Source organism: Mobula birostris, chromosome 9 (assembly GCF_030028105.1).
Source record: "Mobula birostris isolate sMobBir1 chromosome 9, sMobBir1.hap1, whole genome shotgun sequence".
NCBI classification, from domain to species: Eukaryota; Metazoa; Chordata; class Chondrichthyes; order Myliobatiformes; family Myliobatidae; genus Mobula; species Mobula birostris.
In genome coordinates, this window is record NC_092378.1 from 110,194,394 (window position 1) to 110,218,727 (window position 24,334).

General features: G+C 42.7%; 1 protein-coding gene and 1 long non-coding RNA gene across 4 annotated transcripts in view; one reads left to right on the plus strand and one right to left on the minus strand.

Annotated features, from left to right (window-relative positions):
- The window catches only part of rab40c (RAB40c, member RAS oncogene family), an 80,909-nt gene extending 71,190 nt beyond the window's left edge, over positions 1-9,719 (minus strand). The window contains exon 1 of the mRNA XM_072268607.1: positions 9,209-9,719. Within this exon, the coding sequence (XP_072124708.1) occupies positions 9,209-9,359 (151 nt within the window). The 5' untranslated portion in view covers positions 9,360-9,719. The remainder of the gene's footprint in view (positions 1-9,208) is intronic.
- Positions 9,169-24,334, plus strand: part of LOC140202964 (uncharacterized) — a 46,713-nt gene continuing 31,547 nt past the window's right edge. For 2 of the 3 annotated variants that reach the window (XR_011887243.1, XR_011887241.1), the window contains exons 1-2: positions 9,169-9,311; positions 9,631-9,801. This is a non-coding gene — a long non-coding RNA (uncharacterized lncRNA). Of the gene's footprint in view, positions 9,312-9,630; positions 9,854-24,334 lie in introns of all 3 variants that reach the window. The other variant, XR_011887242.1, reaches the window with a different exon arrangement.

The window sequence follows — 24,334 nt, forward strand, 5'->3', positions numbered from 1 at the left end:
AATACTATGTAAAGGTGTTAAAAAGTCTATTATTAAATGAGTATTGGATACAATATCCAATAGTTTGGAAAATCTGCTCGTCTAGTACCACCAAATCCTGAGCAAACTGGATTACTGGAGTCAATTTGTAATACAGAAGGAATTACATACCTTGATACAGATTGTAGGATGAGGCATGATCATTTGCATAAAAAGAAAACTTATTAAATATAATGCCTTATTAAAAGCAAAAATTGGAAGAAAAAATCTAAAAATAGTGCAGCATTGAAAAACCTTTAACTATTGTTTACAAATTGACAGACCAAGCACTAGAAATAGGTGTATTAATGCAATTTGAAAGGTTGTTACAACCTAAGAAGGATTTGAGACTTCAATTTAACAACCTTTTGATGCCCGTCAGAAAAGAAATCAAATGACAAGGTGATGAAGCTGATGATAGAATACACAGCTTCTGTCTGAACAATTACATGCTAATTCTAAGGATAAGGATGTACAGGTGGGAGGTGACAAAAATTAATACTCAATATTAAAGACATTTTTAAATCCAAGCCCAGACTTCATTCTCTAAATCCAAGCACATGATAGCATTTTTTTGACGATTAGAAAATAGTGACTACTTTATTCATACACCTGCTTGTTAATACAAATATCTAACCAGTCAATCATGTGGCAGCAATTCAATGCATAAAATCATGCAGACGTGGTCCGTCATGGCCTGGTATTGAAACACTGATGCCCTTCAACGGAAAAGGCTACAAGAGGTAGTGGATACAGCCCAGTCCATATCAGGTAAAGTCCTTGCCATCATTGAGCACATCTACGAAGAGCAGTCTCGCAGGAAAGCAACATCCATTAATAAGAACCCATCATCCAAGGCCATGCACTCTTCTTGCTGCTGCCATCAGGAAGGTGGTACAGGAGTGTCAGGATTCAGATCACCAGATTCAGGAGCAGATATTACCCCTCAACCACCAGGCTCTTAAAACAGAGGGGTTAACTTCACTCCCCCATCAATTAACTGTTTCCACAACCTATGGGCTCACCTTCAAGGAATCTTCATCTCATGTTTGATATTTATTGCTCATTTATTATTATTCCTTTTCTTTTGTTGCTATCTTTTGCACAGTGGTTGTTTGTCTGCCCAGCTGAGTGGGCTTTTTCACTGATTCTATTATGGTTCTTGGATTTACTGAATATGCCTGCAAGAGGAACTTTGATATATAGGTTTCCCCCGCCATCCAAAGATACAGCGTTCCTATGAAACGGTTCGTAAGCCGGAATGTCATAAAGTGAAGAAGCAATTACCATTTATTTGTATGGGAAAAATTTGTGAGTGTTCGCAGACCCAAAAAAAACCAACCAAATCATGCCAAATAACACATAAAACCTAAAATAACAGTAACATATAGTAAAAGCAGAAATGATATGATAAATACACAGCCTATATAAAGAAGAAATACTTTTCTACCATCATTGCCACACTGTTCTTCGTAGTGAAAATCCCATGCAAGCGCTCTCAGCAGAAACACAGCACAAGTGCTCTCGGCAGAAACACTCTCTCCAGTAACCTTTAAGCTATGAAGCTGCCAAATCATACCAAATAACACATAAAAATACATAGCCTATATAAAGTAGAAATAATGTATCTACAGTGTAGTATCACTTACCGGAATTGAGAAGTCAGCACTGAGCACACTGATGATGGTGTGTTAAGCTGAATCGGTGGAGGTTGGGGTGGTGCAGTGGTCCCCAACCTCCGGGCAGCAAACCAATACCGATCCGCGGAGAATGCAGCGGTAGCCGGGACGCACCCAGCATATCTTTAAAAAAAAAGACGAAATAAGCAAGCTAATTAATTAGGTGCCACCCGGCACGTAAATGTTGGCCCAGATCAGAAGTGACGCAATCCACAATCGCCTCTGATCTGGGCCAACATTTACGTGCCAGGCGGCACCTAATTAATTAGCATGTTTATTTCGGCTTTTTTCTTAAAGATGTGCTGGGTGCGTCCCGGCTACCGCTGCATTCTCCACGGCAATGTATCAGTCCACGGCCCGGGGGTCAGGGTGGTGGGACACTGGGGTGTCATCTCATCGTCGTCTGTTTCCATCAGGCAGGTCATCTTCTTCTATGTCTGTCTGCCTCGATGTCGAAGGTCGAGGTTCGTCGTCTGCCGTGGCTGAGGTGGAAGGCTTGAAAAACAACAGTATGCTTGCCTGCTTAGCCTCGCGCATTTTTCTATCATACAGTTCTTTGTAAGCACTCAAACCATCCTGCAAATAAGCCCTAGACCTCCGTATCCTTTCAAAATTAAAGTCGTACTTTTCTGCAATCATTGCAGTGAAGATCACACACAGTTACTTCACGTGCAGTTCCTGGATGACTTCACTTTCAGTCTGTTCGCTACTGTGTTCAGTTTCGATTGTTATCCTTTCCTCTTCCAATTGCATCAGCTCTTCATCTGTCAGTTCTTGGTCATGGGATGCCAAACCCCTTCAACATCATCTTTGTCAACTTCCACAAGCCAAACTCACTTTGTCCTTACTTCGTTCACCACGATCGAAATGCTTAATTATGTCTAGTTTTACGTTCAGTGTAACACCCTTACGAGCTCTTCTAGGCTTTTCCGATACCTTAGAACTCATCTTGCTAATGGATGCTCACAAGCATGTGTTTAAGCAATGCCGGCTAGAATGCCGTTCTGAGGGAGGAGCTTAGCTGCTGAGGGCGCGCAGCACACTGCCTTTTATCGCACTCTGCCTTTTTCGTAACAGTGAAAACATCTTCTGTTAGCGAAAACTAATGTAGGTCTTTTGTAACAGCGAGGTTTCGTAAAGCCAACGTTCGAAAAGCAGGGGACACCTGTACAACCCTGAGATTGTCTTGCAGGCATTCACTGTAAATACAAAGAAATGCCATAGAATTCATGAAAACCGCAGAGATAGACAAACAACCAACTTGCAAAACACAATAACCTGTGCAAATACAAAAGAAAAAATAAATAATAACTAAGTAAGCAATAAATATTGTGAACATAAGATGAAGAGTCCTTGAAAGCGAGTCCATAGGTTGTGGTAACAGTTTAGTGATGGGGCAAGTGAAGTTAACCCCTCAGGTTCGACACCCTGATCTTTGAGGGGTAGTAACTATTCCTGAACCTGGTGGTGTGAGTCCTGAGGCTCCTGTACCATTTACCTGATGGTATGGTGACATGCAATTGCAAGAAAAAGCTTGGGAAACCTTTGCAAATACTTGGTTTGTTGAATTAATGACTCATAAAATGTGGTCTGATCTTCATCTAAGCCACAATAATAGACAAACACAATCTGCCTAAACTAATAACACAATTGTACTTCTCATCAATACTGAGTACACCATTTAAACAATCACAGTTTAGTTTCAAAAAAGTATGTGAACCTCTGATGTAATGCCTTCTACAAAAGCTATTTGGAGTCAGGTATTCCAATCAATGAGATGAGATTGGAGGTATGGGTTATAGAGTCGCCCTGTTCTATAAAAAGACACACAAAGTCAGATTACTGACAGAGCCTCTCGCTATCAAGACAATTTTCAAAGGGCCTTTGAAGAAGTGTTGTAGAGATGCATGAAGCTGGAAAAGGCTACAAAAGCATTTCTAAAGACCTGAGTGTTCATTAGTCCACAGCAAGATAAATTGTCTACAAATGGAGGAAATTTAGTACTGTTGCTACTCTCCCTAGGAATGGGCTTCCTGCAAAGATCACACCAAGAGCACAATATGCAATGCTGAAGGAGGTGATAAAGAACCTTAAGGGGAACAGCAAAATACTTGTAGACAGCTCTAGAACTTGCTAAAGTCTCTGTTCATCGGTCCACTATAAGAAAAACACTGAACAAGAACTGTGCTCATGGAAGGACACCACAGAGGAAACCACTGCTCTCAAAAAAAAAAAAAAAATTGCTGTACATCTCATGTTTGCAGAAGACCATCCAGATGGCCCACAACACTTCTGGGTCAATGTTCTGTGAACAGATAAGACTTATTAGCAGAAATGCACACTACTATGTTTGGAGGATAAAGGGCACTACACACTAACACCAAAACCTCCTCCCAACTGTGAAGTATGGTGAAAAGAGCATCGTGGTTTGGGGCTGTTTTGCTGCCTCAGGACCTAGACAGCTTGAGGGAAAAATGAATTCAAAATTGTATCAAGACATTTTACAGGAGAATGTCAGGGTATCAGTCTGTCAATTGAGTTTAATAGAAGTTGGATGATGCAATAACAAAATGATCTGAAACGCAAGAGTAAATCAACAACAAAATGGTTTAAAAAGAAAAAAATTTGTGTTTTGGAATGGCCAAGCTAGAGTTCAGACCTTAACCCAATTGACATGGACCTGAAGAGGGCTGTTCATGCCGGGTATCCCAGAAATACTGACAAACTGAAAGAGTTTGGTATGGAGGAATGGTCTAAAATTCCTCCTTGCCATTGTGCGAGTCTGATCCGCAGCTACAGGAAATGTTTGGTGGAGGTTATTGGTGCTAAAGGAGGTTCTATCAGGTATTAAATATAAGGATTCACATACTTTTTCCAGCCTGGGCTGCGAAGGATTAAACAAAGTGTTCAATTAGACAAGAAAAGTACAATTGTTTAGGCAGATTGTGTTTGTCTATTATTGTGACTTGGTTGATGAACAGACCACATTTTCTGGGTAATTAATGCAGAAAACCAGATAACTGAAAAGGGCTCACAAACTTTTTCTTGCAACTGTATGTACTTTGATAATAATTGTATTTGGAACTTTGTTGTTCAGACCAAACATCAGAATGGGGAAAAAATGTGATCTAAGTGACTTTGACCGTGGAATGATTGTTGGTGCCAGACAACGTGGTTGACTATCTCAGAAACTACTGATCTTCTGGGATTTTCACGCACAATAGTCTCTACAGTTACAGAGAATGGTACAAAAAACAAAAAAGAACATTGAGTGAGTAGCAGTTCTGTGGGCACAAAGGCCTTGTTAATGAGAGGTCAGAGGAGAATGGTTGGACTGGTTCAAGCTGACAGGAAGGTAACAGTAATTCAAATAAACACACGTTACAACAGTGGTGTACAGAAGAATATCTCCGAACACACACGTTGAACCTAGAAATGGATGGGCTACAGCAACTGAAGGCCACAAGTATACACTGTGGCAACTCCAGGCAACTTATTTTCTATTCTTTGCATTATAGAGATCATGTCTGATAGATGGTAGAGGGTATACCAAGCAGGAGAACCTCTAAAGAGGTGGAGTAGTACCAAGGAGAAAGGCAAGAAAGCATTTCAGCTGGAAAGCTGAAACCTTAAAGTCAGGAAACTGTTCTTCCTCTGGAACCTGCTATCAGTCAATGATGGAGACATTTATGCTTCCCTGCTGTCATCACTGAGATGTTCCATTCATAGCGCCACATCGGTAGCCTCAGAGAAAGGCACAGCCACTCAGCCTGTGGCTAGGTAATTGACACTGCCCACTACATCCTGGGCTCCTCCCAGCCTGGAGATATGGGTGGGATGTTGCTCTTTATTGTGCATTACTGTTCTCTTTTTTTGTTGATGTGTGCCTGCGTGTGCATCTGCATGTGTGCGCATCTGCATGTCTGTGATAATGGACCTTTCATGGCTTTTTCCTGGGGGGGGGGGGGGAGAGAGAGAGGACCTTTCATGGCTTTTTCCGGGGGGGGAGGAGAGGGGGGGGGGAGAAGGGGGGGGGGGAGAGAGAGGGGGGGGGAGAGAGAGGGGGGGAGAGAGAGGGGGGGGAGAGAGGGGGGGGGGAGAGAGGGGGGGGGGAGAGAGGGGGGGGGGAGAGGGGGGGGGGGAGAGGGGGGGGGGAGAGGGGGGGGAGAGAGGGGGGGGAGAGAGGGGGGGGAGAGAGGGGGGGGAGAGAGGGGGGGGAGAGAGGGGGGGGAGAGAGGGGGGGGAGAGAGGGGGGGAGAGAGGGGGGAGAGAGGGGGGGAGAGAGGGGGGGAGAGAGGGGGGGGAGAGAGGGGGGGGAGAGAGGGGGGGGAGAGAGGGGGGGAGAGAGGGGGGGGAGAGAGGGGGGGGAGAGGGGGGGGAGAGGGGGGGGAGAGGGGGGGGGGAGAGAGGGGGGGAGAGAGGGGGGGAGAGAGGGGGGGAGAGAGGGGGGGAGAGAGGGGGGGAGAGAGGGGGGGGGAGAGAGGGGGGGGAGAGAGGGGGGGGAGAGAGGGGGGGGGAGAGGGGGGGAGAGGGGGGGGGAGAGGGGGGGGGAGAGGGGGGGGGGAGAGGGGGGGGGAGAGGGGGGGGGAGAGAGGGGGGGGAGAGAGGGGGGGAGAGAGGGGGGGAGAGAGGGGGGGAGAGAGAGGGGGGGAGAGAGAGGGGGGGAGAGAGAGGGGGGGAGAGACACACACACACACACACACACACACACACACACACACACACACACACACAGTGTGGTGTGCCACTCCCCACACAGACACTTTCCACAGCATTTTCCCTTTGTTTTACGAGGTCAAGTTGCGGTCTCGACACTCAACCCGGCACGGATGGAAAGCATGCTCAGGGGTGGACCCGACTAGTTTCGAACCCGGGAACCTCCGCTCCCGGGTCCAGCGCCGATGTCATTGCGCCACTAGCTGGCCCGTGCATTACTGTTCTCAATTCAAATTTTGCTCACCACATTTTCATCCTCTCTTGCCAGAACAACACATAGAACAAGTATTACAGGTTTCACAAGGACTGCAGGGCTCATCAAGGTATAGGGTGAAGTTAACTCCATGCAATTTGCTTTGGCAATACTAAGCACATACTCTTAGCTTTTACACAAACAACTCTGAACCCAGTTTATGACTTAGCTACTACTAAATCAAGTACACCACACTTTGCCACACTACTTCATACTACACTGCATCATGTTTTCATGGTGTTATGTCCTCAACATGTGAGGGCATAATGAACATTGTGTACATCTTAATTATTCTTTCATATTTTTATTCAACATGGAAAGAGATCACTTGGGCCATCAAGTTTATTCCTGGTTCTCAGAGAAATCTATTCTTCACCCATGCCATTTAATACTCTCCCCTCAGTTCTCTTACTACCTAACCTATGGGTATTTTACAGTAGGCAATTTACCTACTCATTTGAGATGCAGGAGGAAGCAGGAAAACCCAGGGGAAATCCACATGGTCACATTGGCACAGTGTAAGTTTCACAAAAACAGCGCCAGAAATCAGAATGGAATCCAAGTCTTTAGAGCTGTATGACAGCTGCAGTACCTGCAACATTACTGTTTTGCTATTTATGGGATTAGAACTTAACTCATGATCAAATCAAGTAAAACTAAAATTTAAAAAAACAATTCATAACTAAAACAGCGGCCAAATAATAAGACAATCAATTACAAATTCTAAGGCCATAAGTACCACTGCTTGAACTAGTTTGTCTCAAATTAGTGAAGTCTGTGTTCTGACAAGCTATTAAGTACACTCCTATACAAAAACAGAGGCCATAGTTAAATTATTTTTCATTCCACAATCACCAAGCAAAGTGGTTGTCAAAAATGTGTTTTCTACCATCTTGCCCTCACAAAGATGGAGCATAACCATAGGCTACTACAAAATACAACAAAGAATGCTACCAAATCACAATCAGCATCAAGCTAATGAAAGAAATTTCAAGAAAGAATATCAAGGCTTATTAAAATACAGTGTTTCAGTACAACACACAAAATTATTATTTTTGATCAAATTAGATGACATTTAACAAATTACATCTGTCCATAATAAGAAACCAAATTCCTTTCCTTCCATGATCTGAACCAAAACAAATCTGAACTAACAAAACAGTTTAGTACAAATAACAAACACCCCACAACAGTCTACTTAGAGGACAATGATTTATTCAGAAATTAAGATTTAATGCATTAATGGAAAAAAATTAAAATGTTGTCCAAAGAACAGCTGAAATAAGTCCTAAACAAAATGTGTTGCTGATTTGGCAATTTGACATACTACCACTGAGGTCTTGCTCATCACCAGATAAAATGTTCAATCTATGTACAAAGCTTGAGACATCTAGCATTCATCTTAACATATTGTAATTTAGTGCTGCAGATGCACCAAGGAATTATGAGTTTCCCAGATTAATGTACAATACTGAAAAAAAATCAAGGTATCCTCAACATGTCAAGCAACATCTGCAATGAGAGAAACAGTTAAAATTTCTTATCAATAACCTTCCACAAATGCCAAGCATCTCCATCTTAAGTATTTATTTTAGAGTAAGTGTATAAAATTTATTGTTTAGATTCAAACTTATTCTAGTCAGCTTAGATCTAGTCACAGATGTGGCTATTATTTTTTTCCATATATCAACAACTGACAATATTACATCTTAACAATACTCCGGAACCATCAGCACAATTTTAACAAAGATATGCAACTTCTCTACAGCTTTACTTCATAGTGTTCACCTTTGTATCCAATAATCATTCAATCATTGGAAGAAAATCACTTTCAAAAAGTAAGATTTTGAGGCTACTGATTAAATGCCACAAGCATTCTCAACAACTGTTTTGGCATTAACAAATTTAGTAAGAATATATATACATAGCTGTAAAACCACAACACAAAATACGTGACAGCAGAGAATGCAATGCTTGATTCATTATGCAAACCTGCATCAGCAATTTTCTTTAACTAAATACAACACCGCTTTCCAAAAGTGAAAAAAAATACAGGTCCATATTTTTAAACGAAATCGATGACCATGTCAAAAAAATTTAATTTTCACAATTACAGATTATTTGATAATACGGTTTTAGACATGCTTTCTACTAATGCCATTGCTCTGACCTGGAATTAAAATGATACAAACAATCATTAATGTACGATTTATAAAGTTCCAAGAGCAAATGCATTGACAGACACTACAGGCCAGAAAACGCAAAATCGAATATTTTCAATCCATTCAGGCTGTTTACACTCCAGTGGAGTTTTCAAATGCAGAAATAAGCAAAGAAGTGTACCTATTCCACTCGGATAAAGTGTGAAAGTGTTTATCTTGTAGACCTGTAATTCAAAAATCCAAGAAAGAACTATTTTGGTTACCCAAGAGTTAATGTAAATAAATGTTTTAAATGCCAAGGTTACGCGTTCAACTTCCTGCGCCAGGATTTCCACTGGCGCAGACTGCAGTGCCGTGTGACCGTGCAGGGTTTCCCTTACCATTACTGTAAGCGTACGGGGACTCGCTGGCTCCATCCTGCAAACTCTCCAGGATCTCTACCTTGCCCACATCGCTGTCGCCCACCAGCAGGAATTTCAGCAGGTAGTCGTAGGTCTTCACCGGGCTTCCTTGGCTCGCCACTGTCGTCATCCTCCGTGAGACACACGGTTTTGTGATTCATCTCACGGTCACACTGCGATCGAGCGAACACTCACGACCCCGGGGCTCCGCAACAGTCGGCGAGGCCTGCGCGGCGACAACTCCCTCAGCGCATGCGCTTCGCATAACCACCTCAACCACCACCACCCCAGATGCGCCTTAGGAAACTGCGTCGGAAAAGCTCCAGTGATTCCCTTCTGAGGTAACGCAATTCCAATCACACATATTATATATGAGTATTTTGCGCTCCTCTCATTCGCAGCTTGACGCCACCACCGACTCTGACAGCTGACAGCGCCGCCAATTTTCTGCACCTCCTTTCAAACCGAGCTCTAACTGGTTGTGGCCGGACGGGTATGACGCAATGCCGGCATCTGATTGGGCAAGTGTGGTCATGGGGGCCGGTCTGAGCTGACAGTGGAGAGCGTCGCAAGTGAGTGGCATGGCCATTTAATTTGCCTGGGGACCAGCCTCAGTATCTTAATGTGCGTACTCCTTTTGTGTGGAACAATCAATTTGTAAAAAAACAAGTTAATTAAAAAGCATGTAAATGTTAATGTGAACCCACTGGTGGTGGAGGGTGGTGTGGTATAGCGCCAGTGTTCACTGGTAAGGGTTCAATTCCTGCCGTTGTCCCCGTGACCGGGTATGTTTCCTCCGGACGCTCCCTCCGCTTTTCTCCCAAATTCCAAAGAGGTACGGGCTAGGGTAAGGGTTCGTAAGTTGTGGGCATGCTGCTTTGTCCCCAACACACCCTCGGACTGTGTTGGTCGTTGATGCAAAATAGCACATTTCGCTGTATGAATGATTCGATGCACCCTTAATAAAAAAAAACGAATCTTTCTTTTAGACAGAATATATCTAAATACTTGTGGTTGCCTATTCGTTGCTAGTCCGTTTGCGTTCTGGTAATGCTAATGAAGAATTTCCGCCAGGACAAGCGGGATCTCCCGGTGGCCACCCAGTTTAATTCCACTTCCCATTCCCAATCCGATATGTCCATCCTTGGTTTACTGTCGTGATAAGGCCACACTTAGGTTGGAGGAACAACACTTTATATCCGTTTGGGTAGACTCCAACCTGATGGCACAAACATCGATTTCTCAAACTATTAGTAATGCCTCCACACAACCCCCCCCACCCATTTCCCATCCCTTTGACCCACTTTCATGCTATCTCCTTGCTCACCCAACACCTCCTTCTAGTGCTCCTCCCCCACCTCTTTCTTTCTTCCATGGACTTCTGGCTCTTTCACCAATCAACATTTTAGCTCTTTGCTTCATCCCACTCCCTCCAAATTTCACTTATCACCTGGTGTTTCTCTCCCACCCCTCTCCCCTCTGCTTTTTTCTCCAGTCCTGCCAAAGGGTTTAGGCCCAAAATGCCAACTGTACTTTTCTTTGTAGATGCTGCCTGGCCTGCCAAATACCCCCAGCATTTTAGACCATAAGACATAGGAGCAAAATTACCCCGTCTGGCCCTTCGAGTCTGCTTCACCATTCAATCATGGCTGATCCTTTTTTCTATCTCCTCCTCAACCCCAGTTCCCAGTCTTCTCCCCGTAACCTTTGATGTCATGTCCAATCAAGAACCTATCAATCTCTGCCTTAAATCCACCCAGCGACCTGGCCTCCACAGCTGCATGTGGCAACAAGTCCCACAAATTCACTGGCCTTTGGCAAAAGAAGTTTATCCGCATCTCTGTTTTGAAAGGGCGCCCCTCTATCCTGAGACTGCATCTACTCTGTCTAGGCCTTTCAACATTCAAAAGGTTTCAATGAGATTCCCCCCCCCCATCCTTTTGAATTCCAGTGAGTACATCAAAAATTCCTTGTATCTTAACCCTTTCATTCCTGGAATCATCTTTGTGAACCTCCTCTGGACCCTCTCCAATGCCAGCGCATCTTTTCTAAGATGAGGGGCCCAGAACTTCACAATGCTCAAGGTGAGGCCTCACCAATGCCTTATAAAGCCTCAGCATCACATCCTTGCTCTTGTATTCTAGACCTCTTGAAATAAATGCTAACATGGCATTTGCCTTCCTCACCACCGACTCAACCTGCAAGTTAACCTTCAGGGTGGTCTGCACAAGGACTCCCAAGTCCCTCTGCATCTCAGATTCCTGGATTTTCTCTCCATTTAGAAAATAGTCCATACAATTATTTCTACTGCCAAAATGCATGACTATGCACTTTCCAACATTGTATTTCATTTGCCATGTTCTTGCCCATTCTCCTAATCTGTCTAAGTCCTCCTAGATCCTATCTGTTTCCTCAATGCTACCTGCCCCTCCACCAATCTTTGTATCATCTGCAAACTTGGCAACAAAATCACCTATTTCATCATCTAAATCATTTATATACAGCATAAAAAGAAGTGGTCCCAACACTGACCCCTGCAGAACACCACTAGTCACTGGCAGCCAACCAGAAAAGGATCCTTTTATTCCCATTTGCTGCCTCCTATCAATCACCCAATGCTCTAACCGTGTTAATAACTTTTCTTGCAATACCATGGTCTCTTAACTTGGTAAGCAGCCTCATGTGTGGCACCTTGTCAAAGGTCTTCTGAAAATCCAAATACACAATATCCACTGCATCTCCTTATCTATCCTGCTTGTAATCTCTTCAAAGAATTCCAACAGGTTAGTCAGGCAGGATTTTCCCTGAAGGAAACCATGCTGACTTTGTACTTTCTTGTCCTGTGTCACCAAGTACTCCATCACCTCGTTGTTAACAATTGACTCTCACATCTTCCCAACCACTGAGGTCAGGCTAACTGGTCTATAATTTCCTTTCTGCTGCCTTCCTCCTTCCTTAAAGAGTGGAGTAACGTTTGCAATTTTCCAGTCTTCTTGGTACCATGCCAGAGTCCAATGATTTTTGAAAGATCATTTCTAATGCCACCACAATGTCTAACGCTACCTCTTTCAGAACCCTAGGGTGCAGTTCATCTGCTCTGGGTGACTTACGTACCTTTAGGTCTTTCAACTTTTTGAGCACCTTCTCTCTTGTAATAGTAACTGCACCCACTTCTCTTCCTTTACACACTACAACATCAGGCATCCTGCTTTTGTCTTCCACAGTGAAGACCGATGCAAAATACTCATTTAGTTCAGCAGGCATCTCCTTGTCCCCAGTTATTATTTTTCCTGCCTCATTTTCAAATGGTCCTATATCCACTCTTATTTCTCTTTTATTTTTAACATACTTGAAAAAACTTTTACTATCCACTTTGATATTATTCGCTAGCTTGCTTTCATATTTCATCTTTTACCTTCTAATTTTTTTTTTTAGTTGCTCTCTGTAGGTTTTTAAAAAAACATCCCAATCCTCTGTTTTCCCACTAATATTTACGTTGTCGTATGCTCTTTCTTTTGCTTTTACAATAGCTTTGACTTCCCTTGTTAGCCACAGTCATACTATTTGAATATTTCTTCATTTTTGGAATACACATGTGCTGCACCTTCTTAATTTTCCCCAGAAATACATGCCATTGCTGCTCTACCAGCAGGTCCTCCCAGTTTACTTTGCCCAACTCCTCTCTCATATTACTGTAATTTCCCTTACTCCATTGAAATACTGCTACATCAGACTTTACTTCCTCCCTATCAAATTTCAAGTTGAATGCAGTCATATTGTGATCCCTAGTTCCTAAGGGTTCTTTTACCTTAAGCTCCCTAATCGCCTCCTGTTCATTACATAACACCCAGTCCAGTATAGCTGATCCCCTAGTAGGCTCTATGTCTCTTGAGATTCATTACCAACCTGATTTTTCCAATTGACCTGCATGTTAAAATCTCCCATGACTACCATAACGTTACCCTTTTGACACGGCTTTTCTATTTCCTGCTGTAACCTGTGGTCCACCTCCCAGCTACTGTGGAGGAGGTCTGTATATAACTGCCGTCAACGTCCTTTTACCTTTGCAGTTTCTTAACTCATACCACAAGGATTCAACATCTTCCGATCCCACATCATATCTTTCTACTGAGTTGATGCTATTCTTTACCAGTAGAGCCACACCATTTTGTGTGTGTTGCTCAGATTTCCAGCATCTGAAGATGTCCTGTGGTTTTTCACATTCTTTCTTGTTTTCGTGTCTATCTGGAGAATACAAATTTCAAGTTGTATATGTATATATGCTTTGATAACAAATGAACCTTTGAAAGTATGTATGCATTATACAACCCTGAGATTTGTCTACCCCACAGACAGTCATGGAACAAAACCATAGAACCCATTCAAAGAAAAACATCAACCCCACCCATACGCAAAAAAAATTGTGCAAGTGGCACAAAATAGTGAAAAACACAATGTAAAACACAAAATCAAAAGAGTGCAGTCATATTCAGTTCAGCTCGGTGTTCATTATCTGCAGGCCACCCCAATTCAAAGTCACCCAGAATAGCAACAAAAAAGGAGCATCCAGAGACCACAAACACATTGTAACCTGAACTATAGAGTCCAATCCACAAACCATGTCAATTAAATCTTGCCTAAGACCCAGAACTCCAGTACCATCCTTGGACAGCATCAAGGGAGAGAGAGAGAGAGAGACCATTCAAATACCTTCCTCAAGGAGCAGCGAGCAAGAGGACCAGAGAGGCCATCACTTGCAGACACCTTCCTTTGGCAGCAGCAAGCAAGAGGCTGGTAGACAGCACTGCACTCACCTCCTCACCTTCTGCACTCGCCCTGATGATTTCAACTTCCTTGGCACTTCAATCAGCAAGAAATTTTCACGCCCTGTTTCCAGGTTTCTTGGCCTCAAAGCTGCACGCTTACAGAACACCGTCGGAGACAGAAAAGCACCAGATCACTCAATCGGCTCAAAAACACACCACCAAAATGTAGATCAGAAGTTTTATGGTGGATGTTCCCTTTGGTCATGTTGTTCACTAGCGCCATCTTCTTCTGGGATGGAACTAAGTAATACAGCATTGGGATAAAGTGCAACTACTCTTACTAATTGTATTTGAAATCAAAGAAAGATGCAGATACTTGAAATCTAGGAACATATGGTGCTGGAAGTTCTCTGGAGTTTAGGCAGCATATGTGGCAAAAGAGAAGTATTTATGTTTCAGATGGGAGAACGATTATAGAAATAGCTTTAAGAGAGAATAATAGTTTACATTGAGATAAAGCTTTTCACTTTCCCTGAAGTGCAGATCCATCTTAAATGAATGATATAATGTTGGAATATTGTAACGAAATAGAGCCAATCACTATAGAAAGAGCCTGCACAAAGAAGAATGAGGTAAATGGCCAAATGATCTGTTTAGCAACATGGTTCAGTGATTTAGCATTCATTAGTACATTGGAAGAACTCACTATCTCTTTCTTTAGTTGATCTTTTAGGAACACTTGAGAGGGCAGATGAAGGTTTGAATTTAAAAATACCTGCAGATGCTGGAAATATAAAACAAAACAAGTAATGCTGGAAATACTTGGCAATTCAGCCTGTACCTGTAGGAACATAAACAGGGACAACTCTTTAGGTCAGAGACCATTCATCAGAATTCTGATGGAGACCATATATAAAGTTTAACCAGCTGAGTATTTGATTATTTGCTGTTTGTGTTTTGGTTTTGATTTAAGTCCAACTTGTAAACAGCACCTCCAACAGTTCCATGCTGCCTCATTACTGGCCCAGAGTGCCAATCTAAATTACAAGTGCTTCTTGCATGTAAGAAGAACTAAGAAATCAAAAACCAGGAAGTTGCCAAGTTCCACCTTTGCTTTGTACTAAGGTAACTGATCTTAGGTGAAAAATTAGTGGAGAATTTACAATTCATGCCCCCAACTCTGAAGTAGTATTTAAGAGATGTTGTTAACGTTCTGATACGGACAAATGTGATTAATGTAAATGGAAAATGATCATAATGGATGCAGTGGGCTGGATGGCCAATTTCTCTGTAATAAGGTGTCCTCCTCCTAGTTATGGCTCACTTGGAGGCTAAGAGGAAGTGCGGACTTATGACAAATGGTCATGACCAATTTTGAAGGTCCCAACAGTTTAACTTTTTAAAAAACATTCATTTCTTGAGTTGTATATGTAGAATGTCTCCAACAAAGCCAGCATTTACTCCTCAGCTTTATTTGCCTGCAAGAAGATAGGAGTGAGCTGCCCTCATGAATTGCTGGAGCCCTTTTTATAAAAGTACTTATGCATTATTCTGGTGAAAGGACGTTGGCTAGGTCTCCTTGCCTCTCCATAGAAGCTGTCTTTGTGCTGAATGTTTCTAATACTTTGTTTATTTCAGATTTCCAGTATCCCCAGTACTGGTCAGTATTTTGTTTTTCAACTGCTACAACGTTGTCATGCTAATGGTGTGACATGCAATGAATAGCCATTTTGCTAAACTAAAGGAAAACACCTCTTGCTTTAAAATAAAGGTGTAAAATAAAGATCTTTGAGGTAGGAAGGGAAACCCCATCTATGAATTCTTCCATCATTACAGTAGTCCTATGGTTGGTCAAAAACCTTTTGCACTAGCTTCCTCTGCATAGCCTGAGATCTTAAACCGTGGAATTCATAATATGTATCTTTCTGTTTCAAGAGTCCAAAGGATAGAGACCAAGCATCAGGAGCACTACAGTAGCATAAGAGTCAAGAGTTAATATACAGGAAGAGAGTCCCACCCAGAGTCAATGTGACACCTGGAACATGAGTGAAGAAGGAAAAAAACAAGTATCTCTTCAGCCAATCAAGTCTAAGGTTGTGAAATTAACAGTGCCAGCACTGAAAAAGAATTTTAATTTAGTTTAGTGTCTTCAGTGTCAAATTACATATTGAGAGTCAGGAATGGAGGGGATAAGAGGGAGGAAGAAATGACTAATAAAAAGGGAAGATTGTAATTTTATTTAAAAGAAACCCCAGTGTCATTTTAAAATTGAAGTTTCAAAATGCACATTTGTATTAGATATTTTTTTATATGCCAGAGAGTTTGACTTTGGAATAATCAGCATTTCCACCATCATTTGAATGGTTCCTTAAGTGAAGTGAAATGACTGAACTTTCCGGTTTTCCTCTTGTCAGGCCTAGAAACATTACACACTCAATGGTTTTGATTGAGAAGCCATACAAACAAATGTATTGGGTGAAGGAGCAGATATTTGGGGCATAGATAGAGTGAACGCCCATATTCTTTTTCCCATAGGAAAAAAACCAAAACACTACAGGTTGTAGCTTTAAGTTGAGAAGGGAAAGATTTAAAACAGACCCAAGGACAATTTCTTCACACAGAGGGTGATACATAAATGGAACAGGTTGCCAAAGGAATTAGTTGAGGCAGATACAATAAAAACATTTAAAAGACATTTGGATAAGTAGGAAAGGTTTAGAGCAAGGATTCCCAACCTTTCTTATGCTATGGAGCAATACCATTAAGCAAGGGGTCCATGGTCCCTAGGTCGGGAACCCGTGGTTTAGGGGCCAAACATGGGCAAATGTGATTAGTTTAGATGGACACTTTGGTCAGCACAATCCAGTTGAGCTGAAAGGCCTGTGTCCATGCTGTAGAACTCCAGTACCTTCCACCAGTGAATAAAATCATGAATGCCCTGGTTTTAACCTCATCACTGAATTCCCATCTGACCCTGGTCACCTTTCACTTCATACCCTTTCTTATCAAGAATCTATCTATTTCTTTCATAAAATGATATTAAGATTCTGCTTTCGCAACCCTTGCAGGAAGAGAGTTACACAAACTCAAGGTTCTGTGAAAGAAAGGGCTTTATTTTAACAGTGTCTTAAATGGACAAGACTTTCTTTTTAAACAGACGCTCCCTAATTTGGATTCTTCCATATAAAGAAACATCCTCACACCTCCACTCTCTGTCTAGATCTCATATAGATAACTTATATTTCAATATAAATTCATTCAGAATATAAATCAGTTTAAACAATTATTCAGTATTCAAATATCACTGCTACCTAAAACACATCCTTGAACTGCGCCATGGTAGCGCCGCAGTAAATGTTATGTTATTATAGCTCAGGGTGTCAGAATTTGGAGTTCAATTCCAGCATCCTCTGTAAGGAGTCTCTGTTCATCCTTCCCGTGGAATGTGTGGGTTTTCCCTGGGTGCTCCAGTTTCCTCCCATGGTACGAAGATGTACCAGGTATGTTAATTGATCATTGACCTGTAACTGGGTTGGGGTTGTTGAGGACTGCTGAGTGACGTGACTCCAAGGTCCACAAGGGCCTATTCCATGCTGTATGTCTAAATGAATAAATACTACCACATTATGTCATTTTTACTACATTCAGAATGCTTTTCCAAAACAATTAACTAGTGTTTCTAATGTACAATTAGTATTTCTGCTCTATCTTTTTGATGTAAACTTGAAGTGAAAAAGAGCAAAAACCTGTAGAAAATGTACCTGGGTTAGACAACATCATAAACACTTTTACTTATTTCGATTTGCCCATTGATTTGATTTGATAATAGTGATTTCTACATGCATTAAGCTATCATATCTGCTCCTAAGGACATCTGTGTATTTGCACAATTCAAAGTTGGGACCAACAAGCAAATGAAATAACATCAAAATCACTATCAGAAACTCCAATTTAGAAAATACTACGGTTCAAGAATAATGAAAATGTAACTTTAATGCGTATTTTATGACATGAAGAAGGATAAAAGTTGTGTCGTTTAGAAAGATCAACATCATGTAGTAACTATTTGTGTTTATCCGTTTCTAAACTCACCATCATCACGTCTATCTGCATAAAAAAGGTGACATCTTGACCACATCATATGACAGAAAACAGCCTTGCTTTCTTATTGCACAATCAACTCTAACATTAAAATCTACTATAGATCTTTTGTTCTCTCTTGTCTATTGTACCAGCTAGTTTTATATTTTCACCTCATGCTCATTTTCACATGGTCTCTCACTGAAGTCTATCTTCCTCAATTTCTCTGTCACATTTCCTGGGGACAGGCAACTATGGCATCTGTTGTTAAAGCAATTGACTGTGACCATCCAATTTGCCACCTCTCTGCCCTCCCCCTTTCACTTCTCTACAGAACCACAACAGTATTCTTCATATTTTCCCCTTTCACCCCATTAGTCTCCACATTCAGCAAATCATTTTTCATCATCATCAGCCTGATAACATTAGTAAATGCATCTTTCCCTTTCTCTCATTTCTGTATTTCAAAGGGATTGTTCATCTGTGCACCATGATGGACTCTTCCATCATCCCTGACATCTGCTTCTCCCTTCCCATGCAAATGAAGGGAATGAAATACCTGGCCTTTTACATCCTTCTTTTCCCCCAGGCTGGGCCCCAGTCTGCCCTTCAGGGTGCCCAAGGTTGGCATGATGCTAATGCAGCTCAGGGCATCGGAGTTCGGAGATCAATTCAGGTGCCGTCTCTGAGGTGTATGTACGTTCTCACTATGGCTTCCTTTGGATATTCTGGTTTCCTCTCACAGTCCAAAGACATTTGAGTTAGTAGGTTAATTGGTCATTCTAAGTTGCCCTGTGATTAGGTGAGGGTTAAATAGGTGGGTTGCTGGGCAGCATAGCTCTTTGGGCCAGAAGGGCCTGTTCTGTGTTGTATCTCTAAACAAAATAAAAATTCAGGGTAAAAAAATACTTTATTTTATTCTGTTGTACTTGCTTCTACATCAGGGAGACCAAAGGTAGATTGTTTATTAGTTTTGCTGAATATCTCCATCAGATTGATGAGTGTTGTGCAGGGCTTCCGTTGCCTGCCATTTTAATTCTCCATTCCACTCTGATACTTGTTCACTAACTGTCCTACCCAGTTACAGTGAAGCTAAATAGAAGCTTGAAGAACAGCACTTCACCTTTTAATTAAATCTGTTTTCAATATTTTATTCAGCGATTTAGATAAGAAACCATTGCTCACATTTGCTTTTCAAGCAGTGATGATGGTAGAGCTTCTACTACTTACGAGTCACCCTTGCCTTGCACTCGGTCTCATACCTCTTTTGTTCAGGTTTGCTTGCCTCTGTGCTTGCTTGATACTATTAACTTCTGTGGTATTTACAGCTCAGATGAAAGATCATGGACAGTTCAGTTCAATGGCATTTACAGAACAATATGCCATTTTTCCATAGCATATGATGTTTGGTATAAAGTCTAAGTCATCAACAAATGGAAGCCTGTTTTTATTTATTGTTACCTTGCAATGAAACTACTTTCATCACCATTTCTATTGCTTTAGATTATATTTTGCACTCATCCTTGCTGTCACATCTCTTTCTGAACTTACCCCAATGCACTACAAACCCAGCACCCGAGTGCCCTCATTACCATCTCGGGTGACTTCAACCAGGTTACCATGGCTAGAACACTGCCCAACTTCACGCAGTATGTGAGCTGTACAACCAGAGGGGAGAGGACTCTGGATTTGATGTATGCATACAGCTCCTCTCCCCTCCCCCCACTGGGAAGGTCAGATCACAACCTGGTGCATCTAAAACCCTGCTACGTGCCTCTGGTGAAGAGTAAACCTGCAACCTCGAGGACAGTGAGGAAATGGTTGGAGGAGGCTTATGAGGCGCTCCAGGGTTGTTTAGAGGTGACAGATTGGCACGTGAGCCACATGGAGAGGATATTGATGGGCTCACAGAGTGCATCACTGATTACATCAACTTCTGTGTGGACTGCAATGTTCCGACAAGAACTGTCTTTTGTTAGTCAAATAACAAGCCATGGGTGACAAAGGACATTAACGACATCTTGAACGCTAAAAAGAGGGCGTTTAGAGATGGAAATAGGGAGGAGCTGAGGGCAATACAGATGGACCTGAAAGCCAGGATCAAGGAGGCTAAAGACAGGTACAGGAGGAAGCTTGAGTGGAAACTCCAGCAGGACAACATGAGAGAGGTCTGGAGGGGGATGAGGACCATCACTGGGTTCCGGCAAACTAGCAACAAAGGAGCTGAGGGCAGTGTGGACAGAGCCAACGAACTTAACCTGTTCTTTAACAGATTTGACATTGTGACCCCTGCACATCCCCCACATGAGCCATCTGTTGTCGGCCCCCAATCAACACATATTCCACTCTCCCCTCCTACCCCTCCTCACAGTCCCCCACCCTGCTCTCTTGACTATACCCCTGTCCCACACAAAACCACCACGGTGGGCTTCACGGCTGAACAGGTGAGAAGACAGCTGAAATGTCTCAACCCAAGCAAGGCTGCAGGACCGGATGGTGTCAGTACCAGGGTGCTCAAAGCCTGTGCCCCTCAGCTATGTGGAGTACTTCACCATGTATTCAACCTGAGCCTGAGGCTCCGGAGGGTTCCTGTACTGTGGAAGACGTCCTGCCTCGTCCCTGTGACGAAGACGCCGCGCCCCAGTGGCCTCAGTGACTACAGACCGGTGGCATTGACCTCCCACATCATGAAGACCCTGGAGAGACTTGTTCTGGAGCTGCTCCGGCCTATGGTCAAGCCACACTTAGATCCTCTCCAGTTCGCCTACAAGCCCCGACTAGGAGTTGAGAATGCCATCGTCTACCTGCTGAACCGTGTCTACGCCCACCTGGACAAGCCAGTGAGCACTGTGAGGGTCAAGTTTTTTGACTTCTCTAGTGCGTTCAACACCATCGGCCCTGCTCTGCTGGGGAAGAAGCTGTCAGCGCTGCAGGTGGATGCTCCCCTGGTGTCATGGATTCTTGGTTACCTGACTGGCAGACCACAGTACGTGTGCTTGCAACAGTGTGTGTCCGACAGAGTGATCAGCAGCACTGGGGCTCCACAGGGGACTGTCTTGTCGCCCTTTCTCTTCACCATTTACACCTCGGACTTCAACTACTGCACAGAGTCTTGTCAACTTCAGAAGTTTTCGGATGACTCTGCCATAGTTGGATGCATCAGCAAGGGAGATGAGGTTGAGTACAGGGCTACGGTAGGAAACTTTGTCACATGGTGTGAGCAGAATTATCTGCAGCTTAATGTGAAAAAGACTAAGGAGCTGGTGATAGACCTGAGGAGAGCTAAGGTACCGGTGACCCCTGTTTCCATCCAGGGGGTCAGTGTGGACATGGTGGAGGATTACAAATACCTGGGGATACAAATTGACAATAAACTGGACTGGTCAAAGAACACTGAGGCTGTATACAAGAAGGGACAGAGCTGTCTCTATTTCCTGAGGAGAGTGAGGTCCTTTAACATCTGCCGGACGATGCTGAGGATGTTCTATGAGTCTGTGGTGGCCAGTGCTATCATGTTTGCTGTTGTGTGCTGGGGCAGCAGGCTGAGGGTAGCAGACACCAACAGAATCAACAAACTCATTCGTAAGGCCAGTGATGTTGTGGGGATGGAACTGGACTCTGTCACGGTGGTGTCTGAAAAGAGGTTGCTGTCTAAGATGCATGCCATCTTGGTCAATGTCTCCCATCCACTACATAATGTACTGGGTGGGCACGGGAGTACATTCAGCCAGAGACTCATTCCTCCAAGATGCAGCACAGAGCATCATAGGAAGTCATTCCTGCCTGTGGCCATCAAACTTTAAAACTCCTCCCTTGGAGGGTCAGACACCCTGTGCTGATAGGCTGGTCCTGGACTTATTTCATAATTTACTGGCATAATTTACATATTACTATTTAACTATTTTTGGTTCTATTACTATTTATTATTTATGATGCAACTGTAACGAAAACCAATTTCCCCCGGGATCAATAAAGTATGACTATGACTATGACTATGACTACGACTACTGCTTCTCTGGAGTTGATGAGGTTAGTGATGGTGTAGGAGACAATTTTCTGATGGTCTGGAGTGACGTACTTAACAAGGGGTAGGTAAGAAGAAGTGTCTGAGAGTTACCACTTAGCTTCAGCAAGGTTGAGATCAGTCCACCACACTACAGCAGCAGCCCCTTTGTCTGTGGGTTTGATGTAAGGTTAGGATTGCTGCGGAGAGAGTGGAGGATATTGCATTCAAAGGGGATAAGATATGAGGAGGATTGAGAAGTGCCGATATGTCCCGAATGGCTGGATAATGTCTCATCAGCAGTTAGAGGTGGAGCAGACAGAGAACTAGAGTGGGGTGTCCAAGAAAAGGAGGAGGGTTGGAGATGGGAGAAGGGGTCATCAGTGTGGGGCCCAGTTCTTGCCCAAGAATTGGGCTTGGAGACGGAGGCGACAGAAGAAGAGCTCGGCTCCGTGGTGGGTGCAAAACTCACTGAGGTGTGGGAGAAGAGGACAAAGGAAAGCCCCATGCTGAGGACAGAACGTTCTGTCTCAGAGAGTGGAAGATCAGAAGGAATGGTGAAGACACAGGAGGGATTAGAGCTGGGATCAGAGAGGGGAGGAGAGTTGGTGACGTCAGAGTAGGGGGAGGGTTGGGGTGCTTTGAGAAGGTCAGGTTTGAGGAAGATGAAGACCCAAGAAATGATAGGGTAGTCTGGGAGACCCATGATTGGAGAGTGCTGGGGGTGGGGAGGGGAGCCTTTGGGCCCAGCAGCAGTGAGGAAGGTCTCAGCCTTTTTTCAAAGGGTAGGTAAGAGGAGGTGCCTGAGTGTTGCTGCCTGGCCTCAGCAAGGTAGAGGTCAGGCCACCACACTGCAAAACCACTCCTTTTGTCTGCAGGTTTAACGGTAAGGTTGAGATTGGTGTGGAGAAAGTTGTGGAAAGAGAGAGACTATAGCAAAAAGAAAGAGCACAGCTGGCACTGCTTGGAAAAGGAAGGGAAAAAATAGTAATCTCGATATTGAGATAAATGGTGTCATTTTTATTCAATGAGCACTGAGGTAGTTTCTTCTGTTTTATGTAGAGCTACAAAAGGAAGACCACTAGGCAGGTTTTGCTGAAGTTTTTATAATGTCGATGTTGTGCAAGCACACTCCAGCCTTGATTATTTATTGAATGGAATTCAGAGCAAAACAATTTGTTGTTGCACAAACCCTGGAGTGGAAGCTTGCTCCCTGCCTCATGACATCCTTCATATCCTGTCCAGGTTCCAGAAGGTCTGGTCCACAAATGGAGTCAATCATTTATATCCAATAGCAATTTTCTCCAAGTTTTAACAATCCTTTTTAATTAAGAACCTGTAGTATGGATTGTTTATGCTCAATAAGACCTAAAATACATACTGTATTTCCATTTAGAAAGTAATTTATTCTGTACAAAAAATCCTTTACAGCTCTAATTGTCATATCATTGTGAATATAATAAAGTGGCCCTAAATTAACATTGGACATGCAGTTAGTTCACTTTGTGTATGCTGTATGTGCTTAAGACTTGCACATTTGTAGACTTGTGTTGCAAGTCTCCGGCAGAAATCAATTATTTGAATGCTGAAACTTGGAATTGTGCATTCTTTGACATGCATTATTGCCTTCCTGACTCCATTTATGGAACAGGTATCCCATATACAACACCAGGAATGGAAAAGTGGATGGAGAAAAAAGAGGTTCAATACGTATCCTTCTTTTACTCTGAATTAATCCAAACATTCTCTTTTTTTCAATGCTGGTATTAATTTATTATAAAAAAAACATGAAAGAAAATTAATATCTACATCCATGCAACTAAAAAGAAAGTCACTTTGAATACAAAAATGTAGAATCTTGTTTATTTTGGGTAGATACATGGAGTTAATTAGCCCCATTGTGTAGGTACTGATCCTTTAAGAGCTTCATCCTTTATGGTTATTAATTCTTACCTGCAATAATTTCTATTCCAGGTTGTGAATTTCTAATTTATTAGTAAGAAATATAGAATAGTATAAACATCTCTTTGAGATGCCAAAAATGCTGCCTTATTATTTCAACAGACAGTCTGCATCCTGGAAAGTGATGAATGATTTAAATTATGCTTCCATTGCCCCCAGCATCTCACCTTGTAGTCTGGTTGATATTTGAAAACATTTATCATAATTGAGGTTGATAGATTAGAATGCCAGGCAGAACTAGAATTTTAATCTGAACTCAGTGAGTTGCAAAACAAGTATTCTTACCCCATAAGG